This window comes from Aplysia californica, unplaced genomic scaffold (genome assembly GCF_000002075.1).
Source record: "Aplysia californica isolate F4 #8 unplaced genomic scaffold, AplCal3.0 scaffold00073, whole genome shotgun sequence".
NCBI lineage: Eukaryota > Metazoa > Mollusca > Gastropoda > Aplysiida > Aplysiidae > Aplysia > Aplysia californica.
Genome location: NW_004797343.1, coordinates 389,388 through 399,872, shown reverse-complemented (window position 1 = coordinate 399,872; position 10,485 = coordinate 389,388). Strand labels below are relative to the sequence as shown.

Sequence of the window (10,485 nt, the reverse complement as noted above, 5' to 3'; positions counted from 1 at the left end):
ATAGGTAGATTTAAGGTGGACCCCAGGGTCTACCTAACGAAACACTAGTTAGGTTTTAGAATAGGTGGATCCTGCGGTCACCGTAGTAAAATAAGTAGGTTTAATCAAGGTGTCCCGGGGGTCCACCAATCCTTAATTAAACCTTCTTATTCCTCTACGGCTATGGTGACTCCGGGGTCCACCAGTCCTTTTAAAATTAAACCTACTTTTTCACTACAGTGACCCGGGGGTCCACCAATCTTTAAAGAAACCTACTTATTTCACTACGGTGACCCCGGGGTCCACCTGTACTAAAACCTAGTATTTCGCTAGGTAGACCCCGGGCCTCGGGGTCCACCTTAAACCTGCTTATTTATCGCTACGTTGACCCCGGGGTCCAACAATCCTTACTTAAACCAAACCTTATTTCACTACGGTGACTCCGGGGTTCATCCTAAAACCTAGTAATCCGCTATGCAGACCCCGGAGTCCACCTATCCTCTACAGGACTATACTATTATCAATTTGCAATTTTCATTGATTACCATATTATTATTTTTTTTATATTGAATCAGAGACTCGCTGTCTAAAAGCCCACTGCTAATGCTATTCTTATCAAAGAAAATGGCACATTTTGATTTTATGACATGCTAAAAAAAGAGTTTTAAAAATATCCAGAAAATAACATGAAATGATTATATAGATCTATATATTATTTTATTATACATACTAAAAGACTGGGCAGAGGCTTACAATGTAAATTCTGTGCTCTACAAGTAGAGAAAATCTAAAGTTTGCGCAAAACAGAATTTAGAAAAAAAAAGTTGGATCTAATTATTCTAATAAAAGTAAAAGTGATTGTTATGGTAGGATTTGTTATTATTAACTCTGGAAATACAGTTAGTTGCTGAATCTAAAATTAAATAGAACTGTGCAATTCGTTTTATTTCAATTCCAAAGCCCAAAGGCATAGCAATAAGTTAGATCTAGATCTAGCAGTTGTAGGCTCTCTGGCTGCTTCTAGCATAGGCCTGCTACTACTGATTCTAGACAGGGAATCTAGATATAGATCTAGCTATCACCTGCACTATTAAAGTCAAATATATGGTAAAATAAAAACAAAACTGTGAATTGTTTTGTCAGTCAGTACATCCCAATTACCATAGCCGCATGTATTAATATTTGATATAATGCGATACCGAAGCAACACGTCATCACAGTGTGCAGGGGAGAGCGGGGTGCCCGGATAGCTGACCGGTCGGTTCGATGGTTCGGCTTTTGTAGATCTATCTATGCATTTTTTACGGAAAGCCCTATTACTAGATCTATACTTAGCGTCAATAAAAACCAGACACATTTTAATTGCGTGTTTCATGAAAAGTTGAAAACCCATTGAGCTGAAATTTTCCACACGTGATAGTGAACACTTGACGCTCCTGATCAGCCTGCATTTATGATCAGGTGCCCAGTTAATAAAGCTCAGGTGCTAGTTATCCCACCCCAGGCCATGACAGCACGCCTGTCTCTAACTTAACTCACACAACTGTTAGAGAAACGTTCATTAATCCTTATGTAGACACGCTGCCTTCCATCATTGCTTTGCAGTTGGAAACGACACTCATCTGTGAACATCACATTATCCCACTGTCTCAAAATCCATCGTCGGTGCAGGCGGGCCCAGTTGAGTCTGACTCGGCGGTGCCTTGAGAGCAGGCGGATGCGTTGAGCAGGGCGTCTAGGAATGAGACCTTGAGCTCTGAGGCGTCGGCGCTCAGTCGGGGCACTTATGGTTCTCCGTCCCGGCCACTCCCTGGCTGTCTTGGTAGCAGGCCGGAAACGATCTCGTAGGTGCAAAACCCGAATGTACCGGTCACGGGCTGGTGTTGTAGCTCTAGGACGACCCGTCCAGGGACCATCCTGCACGGATCCAGACGTCTGCAAACGATTCATTAGTCGATATATCGTGTCTCTTGTCACATTGAAAGTCCTTGCAACATTCGCTACTGGCGTATTGGCCCTCAGCATACCAACTACCTGATTGCGCTCTTCGTTCGTTGAACGCGGCATGCTGTATCTTTAGATTTAGATTTTTTGAAATAAAACTTTTAACATTTTATTCTTGGCTACAGATAAAAGATGTGTTAAACCCGTAAAATAAAATTTAAAAAACGGAAACGTTCGAGAAAAATGACAAAACACGATTTTTAAACAAACAAGACCACAGCTTTATTTACTGGGCACCTGATCATAAATGCATGCTGATCAGGAGCGTCAAGTGTTCACAATCACGTGTGGAAAATTTCAGCTCAATGGGTTTTCAACTTTTTATGAAACACGCAATTAAAATATGTCTGGTTTTTATTGACGCTGAGTATATTAGTGTTGTGAAAACTTCAACCGTTACAGCTCAGGCGTCAAAAGATGTTGGAAAATAATCATACGTCCTGAAGTTTCATAATTTATACAGAATAACACTGCCAGTAGTTTTTATTTCATCGAGTTATAAAAATTGCCTTGTTTTCAGAAGCAAATTTTAAAAGTTCCAGTTCTCCCGAATCGATTTTCATGCGAATTCAACCATTTTGATGATCTTTCTTTTCCTTTTAAAAAGATGTAGGCCTGTCGGATGTGGCAGTACGATTAACACTGAGTTGTTTAGACCCATCAAAACACGAGGCCTCGTGGTTGATCACAAAAGTCTACGGGGCTTATCGAGGCTGATTCGCCCTGCCGCGTGCACATTCACTAAACTGCCTACTAGATAGAATCTACTACCACAGGTTCTCTACACGATCTTTGCTACTACTACTACTACTACATGTACTACTACGAGACAGTACGAGAGAGTGCCACTCAGGCAAAGATAGTGTAACTTTGACTCAGCCACGCTGTGTACACACTTTTTATACCCCAAATTTGACCCCGGAAGTCCATTCGGAGGATTTGACCTTTTCACTTGACCAAAGTGTGCCAAAAATGGTATCCTAGCTTTTGCCCCTCCATGAAGGAAAAATCTGGCCCTCATTCAAACCATTGGGATTATGCAAAATTTTGCGTATTGTGCTTTGTTCTTACAATATTCATTATGATTATGATTTATAAGTTGTACACTGAGATAAAACTGTACTAAATGAGAAAGGTGCACCATTATGAAAGTGGAACGAACTCAGTTGCCTGAAAAGGGTAGTTTGAGCATGTGTGGCCTAAATAAGCTAAAACCCCCTCCCTTACCTTATTTAGGCCATATGTGGCCTAAATAAGCACTCCCTTACTACAACCGTTGACTCGATTCGCATTCCTTGATTGATTAAGATGGACAAGTAAACAATAACATTGACAATTTGTAATGAGCCTAAAAATTTGCATTCAGCAAGATTTTGAACTCATTCAATCGTTCACTCTTCTATTCCCTTCGACCCACGTGTTAAAAAAAACAGTGAGTTCTGGCCTATGAAAGACAAGGTCCAACACACATGCGGATAACTTTAGAACGACATTGACAATGTACGCCATTGACCGATATTTATAGTAACAACCATCTTGTTTGACGTCTTTGAGGGTTTCCCACTTTGTTGTCGTTCACGGTGGCAACACGAGGCAGAGCACTATTGCAACATTTTAAAAGCCTGTAGCTTACACTGGCGTGGTGGCGGAGTGGTAGGTGCGCTTGTCTCCAAAGCAGAAAGTCTAGGTTCGAGCCTCGGTTCGGCCACGGATTTTTTTCTTGCCTCCTCCTGCCCACCCAACTGTAATGGGTACCTAACTTCGAGTTGGGGAAGTTAAGGACTAATTTTTTTTTTCTCAAAAATTATATAAGATATCAGAAAAAGACATTTTCGTAGCATGACGCACCAGTTTAGTCTACATATTTTATTCCCAGGGGCGAAGGCTGACTTGTTTGACAGGGTAATCAAAATGAGATGGGAGCAGATAGGGCCTGGAGATATCACACTCACACAAGTCACAAGAATCTTACTGGCACTGGAGGCGGCAACTCTGAGTTGGGAATGAAAACAAATCCTGAATTCATGTTGTATGCATATTCAACCGCTAAAATAATCGGGAAAGTATTTCATTAAATATTTATTCTAACTAACCTTAAATTTAACTTTAGATTTGAACACACAAACACCAAGGAAAGAAGCAGAGATGTCAGTACTACAATGGAATGTTATACCAGACTGCCGAAACACTTTGGTAGAGCATGCCAATTATTATTTTTTTATTTCACATTTGGCTGTTTTTGTCTAGCTTTTCGCGGCCAGGAGCCGGTGTCATAATCGAGGTCACGATCTGATTATAGGACGTTAAAAAGTCGAGGGGAAAAAACAAACACTCGCAGCAGTCAAGATATTATAAGGAGTTAGTTCCCCTCACATCTGTGAGGTAGACTCGACCAGTGTAATAGTTGGCTTACATAATCAGCGAGTGCGGCTGCTTATAACTGTGGCTCGAAAGGGGTGAACAGGGTATATGCGGCAATGAAACAATGTTGACTGCTATGCACATGTTCCCTTCAACTCTATTGGTAGACTCTTCCAGCCTCACTTTAAGCTTACTTAATCAAAGCTTGTGACTGCTTATGGAGTGGCCCGAGAGGGGTGAGCAGGCTATTTCTGTGGCAGCGAAACCTTTTTGAATGTTAGGCATACTGCTCATGGTTGATTATGAACGTCTTTTTACATTTAGTTTATGAGGTTTACGCCTATGGGTGAATTTGACTGCGACAATGGTTCAAAATTAGGAAGGGAAGCAGTGATTATTTGATTATATAGACGCTTCGCCTCTGATTATTCCCAAATTTCGCTTGCATGCTGAGAACATGATTAAGATTAGTAAGGAGCAGGGTCTTTTTTGTATTGAACAGAACCTCTCCATAAATTCCCCGTCACTGACATTTCGTAAGTTCTACGCACGGCATGGAAAAAATGCGTAGGTGCCCTCTAGACCTTTTGTGTCATGAGCAGAGAATCTCCGTCAGTTTTGATCTATAGTGAATCAAAACTAAAACTTTTCTAAATATGACTGACCACTTCAGATCGACCACGCACCATGTGCAGCCCTTTAAACGTCGCCAGGGTACAGATTTCAGTAGTCGAGTCCCATGAGATGTCAGATGTAGACAGCAGAAGCCAGAAAATGAGTCATCTTAACCTTTAAATTCTTCCATTTCTGTTTCGCGAGAGAAATAATATTCTCCTGTGCGAATGTATTGGTCGTTGTCAGAAACTGACGGGCGAGCTATTATTACTATTATTACTAGATGAAACTACGTCTTGGCCACTGTGTCATCAAATCTGATGTGATTGAGCAGGTGACTGAATCTGTTTGTTTGGTGTGGGTTTTTTTGTGAGTTTTGTTTTGTTTTTGTTTTTTTTTTGGGGGGGGGGGTGCTCTGAGTAGAGTGTTGCCTTCGACGAAATTAAAGCGAATTTTCCAGAGACACCTTGCTTTGATGAAGACTGCCAGTGTGAAGTAGGCATGCAGTAAAGGAAAGGCATCGCAATGGCATCAATGGGCTTCAATTTCTGCCCCCTTTCATCGTGACACCCTCTTTGTTTGTGGAATCTATAATTATAACGAGATAAATCATCTTGTCAACCTAGGAAGAGGCAGAAAGAATGCCTCGCCTGGTGAAGAGACGTGGTCATTTTTAACTTCACTTCTCATATTTTAATTTAAGGCAATATCTTGATTCATAATTATCAAATCTGTCTGGAAATTTAAGATAAGACAGTGCATTCATTTTACAAGGGAAACACGTTGAATGCAAAGAGAACAATGTGTTTAGTCATCAATATTGAACTCACAGTTGTCAGATGCAGAGTAATAGCTTCAGTAATGCGTGATGACATTTGGGGTTGTTCACATCGTCACATCGTCGACGATTGTACTGAATGAGTCGAGGTATTGTCTCTTTGAGGGATATTAATTCCTCTCTTGAACTAAATGCTTGTTCTAACAGGAGCATGGGTTCGGGGTTGATGTGGTCTGGCACGAATGGCGCGATCTAACATGTCCCGCAAGTGCTCAATTGGATTGAGATTTGATGAATGCGTTGGTCAAGGGTGCAGGAGAGGAATGTTGTTGGTTTTGAAAAATGGATTTGTCATAGCAGCTTTATGAGCATACATGAATACTTGTCCTTGGGCTTGGTTTTGAGAGAAAAGTACATTGGGCTAGAGAACTTGGTTGATGTAGCCTTGGGCTGTTATGTTCCCACGAATAGACAGAAGTGTAGTCTTGCCAGCATCACCGATTCCAGCCTGCACCATAACCCTGCCTCCACCGAAATTTTCTCGTGTCGCATACGCATATTCAATTGGCGTAGAGTGGAGCTTGAAAGGGCTAGCGCCAAGCCACTGATCTGCATGGGTCAAACACATTCCTAACCACTCGGCTACCGACGCAACTTTGGGTCTGTGTTGTCGGTTGAAATCAATTTCTCAAGCGTTGCGTTAGGGTGAAAGCGTCTTCCCTCCATTGTGTCTTTCTGCGTCCTTCTCGCTAGGGTCTGTTCATTAGGGAGTCTATCTCTGACAAGTGATATCGTGTCGCATACACAGTGAGTCGGCCCACTTCAAACCTTCTCGCGACTAACGAAACCGGAGTGCTCACCTGATGCGTCACTGATGTGATTTCTCTCTGATTCATTCAGCTGAAGCATGGTGAATCGATCAAGAGAAGCCACTTTTTGATGTGGCGAATAATTTGAAAGGAGTTTACGTTGGTATTTTTTGTTTTCAAAGAGAGAGAGGGGCGGAGAGAGAGAGGAGAGAGAGAGAGAGAGAGAGAGAGAGAGAGAGAGAGACAGACAGACAGACAGACAGAGAGAGAGAGACAGAGAGAGAGAGAGACAGAGAGAGAGACAGAGAGAGGGAGACAGACAGACAGACAGACAGACAGACAGACAGACAGAGAGGGAGAGAGAGAGAGAGAGAGAGAGAGAGAGAGAGAGAGAGAGAGAGAGAGAGAGAGAGAGAGAATTTAAATCGAGACAGATCAGTATTTTCTTGTTTGCAGGTGTTGAGTTTGTGGACGGATCTTTCGAGGACAATGTTGACACAGTGATTCTGGCCACGGGTTACGTCATCGGCTTTCCCATGGTGGAGAAAGGCGTGATCGATGTGAAAGAAAACAACCTGAAGCTCTACAAACACATGTTCTGTCCCGACTTGACCAAGCCCACCATAGCCTTCATTGGGAACATCCAGCCACTTGGCTCTATCATGCCTATTGCCGAGTTGCAAGGCAGAGTGGCTGTACGGGTGTTTAAGGTGCGATATCGCTGTTCTATGTTTTATAACAGATAGAGAGAAAAAGAAAGAGAGAGAGAGAGGGGGGGAGAGGGGGCAAGTCAGAACAGACAGACATTACACCTACACACTCACACACACACACATACACACACACACACACACACACACACACACACACACACACACACACACACTCAGAGGGAGGAAGAGAGAGAGCGAGAGAGAGAGGGAGAGAGAGAGAGAGAGAGAGAGAGAGAGAGAGAGAGAGAGAGAGAGAGAGAGAGAGAATATATAAATGTAGTGTATGTATATCGTCATTCTTCGTCGTCGTACTGGGTTGTTTTTTTCAGGAGACGCAAAGGTAATTTCATTTCCTGCAGGACATTGTGTTGATACAGAATGTTAAATTCCCCTAATTCTGCTACTATTTTAAGATACTACAATGTTAAATGTCTGATATATTAACCAAAGTGGTGTAGTTGAGCCTGTTTTATAACATTGTAAACAGTCATGTTTTATAACATTTTGGACAGTGTTCGACACCATCGATATGCCACTTCCATTTAGAATTTCAAACTCTATTTTCCTCACATGATAGTTTATCTTTTGACGTTCTTTTTTTCTTTTTCATTTTTTTTTGGGGGGGGGGTGTGTCAGTTCATCACTCGCTGAACTATTGTGTAGGTAATTCAATATAAAATGTATTCCACTGCCGACCTCCCAAAGTCCGCGGTCAACAGGCATGTCTCTGTGCCGAAGACAAAAAAGCTCCCAACTATCCCTGTGGCACCCGCCTTTGAGGTACCATTTTCTAACCGCTTTGGGGTGGTAGGGAAAGATGGGGTGGACTCTCCCTCCGCCCCCTCTTCTCTTCCCCCCCCCCTCCCCCCATTCTTCCATCCATTCTTCTTCTTCTTCTTCTTCTTCTTCTTCTTCTTCTTCTTCTTCTTCTTCTTCTTCTTCTTCTTCTTCTTCTTCTTCTTCTTCTTCTTCTTCTTCTTCTTCTTCTTCTTCTTCTTCTTCTTCTTCTTCTTCTTCTTCTTCTTCTTCTTCTTCTTCTTCTTCCTCATGCCCCATCCCTCTATCTTCCCAGCCCCCTCCGTCTGCTCCACCCCCTCCCTACCCCTCCAGCAGACACCTCCCTGCCTGTGAACGAGGACAGCTCCGCCCACCCGCTCCCCCTCCCCGGCCTGTCCCCGGGAAGGGCGGAACCCGTCACTCCTCCAAATCCTCCACTAGGCCGCCGTCCAATCCAGGAAAGCAGCCTAGAAAAACCTCTGCCTCCCCCGCAAGGAGGAGTGTTTCTTCGAAGCCGGGGCCTTTGTGCTCTAAATATAAAAAGTCATCATGGCAGTCCACTTGTGGCCTGTATACAGGAAACTAAGTTCGCGCCGGCATCAACCAAAGACTTAAGAGTATTTACTGCATATCATCACATTCACTCGGAGAACCAGACTGCTTCCGGTGGAACCACCATCTACACCGACAACAACACACTTCACAGACAAGTACTTCTTAGGACGACCCTCCAGGCTATTGCCGTAAGGGTCACCTACACCGACCAATCATGATCTGCTCTGTCACCAAATTACCCCCTCAAAATAACTCAACTAAGCGATGTAAAGCTCCAGTTTCCGAAGGTTTATTTTGCTAGGTGACTTTAATGCCGATAGCACCCTATGGGGAGACAAACCCACAGACCAGAAAGGGAAAATAATAGAAGATTTGTTATTTCACAATAACACCTGCCTCTTAAATTATAGGTCCCCCACTTCAAGAAACAGATCCACTTTTGGCACTTCATCCTATGACCTCACCTTTTGTACCCCTGACCTAGTCCCAGATCTTGAGTAGTCTATCCTCGATGACCGTACGGACCATTTCCCAATTCTTGTCAAAAAATAAAAACCTATCCCAGAACGTTTCAACTTCAAAAAAGTGCACTGGGGTGGGTTCGCCATTAAATGTTCCCAGATTCCGAATCCCACTTTCGACCTCAACTACAACAAATTCCACGAAGCGCTTCTAGAAATATGCCACAAACACATACCAAAAACATCTCCAAAACTCCGGAAAAACAAGATCTGATTCTCTGGGGAATGTGATGATGCAATAAACAAAACGAAGGCAGCATATCGAAGAGCCGTCAGCAACACCACCTCAGAAAACCAAATTAATTGCTTAAAAGCTCGAGCTGAGGCACGTGAATGCCTCAGGAAGAACAAAAGACAATCGTTCAGAAAATACATCCCCAAAATCAACAACCAGATACCACTCAACCAAGTTTTTAAAATCGCTTTAAAAAATTATGAGTAGACGCACAGACACCATCCGGCACGTCCAGAGGCCGGATGGAACCACAGCTGAAACACAGGTAGACATTGCAAACACAATAGCTACATCTCTCTCCAAAAACTCATCCAAAGCAAACTTCAACACCACCTTCTAAAACATCAAAACTAACAGAGAACAACAACACCTGAACTTCCACTCAAACAACACTGAAACTTACAACGCAGACGAATTAACATCGTGCATCGTACACATCGTACACTAGACGAACTAACATCGTGCACCTCGGACCTGGGCAATACGGCCCTGGGTTCGTATATCATCCACAACCAGATCATTAGACATTTACCCACAGAAACACTTACACTCCTACTAGAAATAGACAACAACATATGGCTGTCGCACTCCTTTCCAGAGTCTTGGCGTCTCGCCACTGTCATTCCAATACCCAAACCTAACAAAGACCACACACACCCATCCAATTACAGACCAATAGCACTGACGAGCTGTCTGTGCAAACTTATAGAAGAAAATTATTCTCAGGCGACTCATGTGGTTTCTGGAAACGACGGGCTCGCTGAGCGGTCTCTAGTCTGTCCTCAGAGAAAGTTGCATTTGAAAATAGCAAAAGTTGCAAGAAAATTAGCAAAAGTTGCAAGAAAAGTTGCAAGACGTGTATAGCTAAAACAATGCCACGGAACTATTGGAGAACATTGTTGCTATGTTCATTGCAATCAAAAGTAACCCATATGAGTTTTGTTAGATCAAAATCAGAAGTTAAATGTGAATGTCTACCAAAAATTAAACAAAAAACAAAAAACTGCATGGAGGTTGCTTGGTGTACATTAAACAGTTTGTCCACTAACACATGCGTCAGGTCCTTAAACTCTCTCTGACGTTGGGCAGGTGTGACTAGCGTGGTTTTGGGGCTGTTCAAATATAATTACAATCTGTT

At 42.8% G+C, this 10,485-nt stretch overlaps 1 protein-coding gene across 1 annotated transcript in view; it reads left to right on the top strand.

Annotated features, from left to right (window-relative positions):
- The window catches only part of LOC101845306 (flavin-containing monooxygenase 5), a gene marked incomplete at its 3' end in the record, with an annotated part of 54,904 nt that overhangs the window by 37,980 nt on the left and 6,439 nt on the right, over window positions 1-10,485 (top strand). The window contains 1 exon segment of the mRNA XM_013080062.1: window positions 7,003-7,256. Coding sequence (XP_012935516.1) covers window positions 7,003-7,256 — 254 coding nt within the window.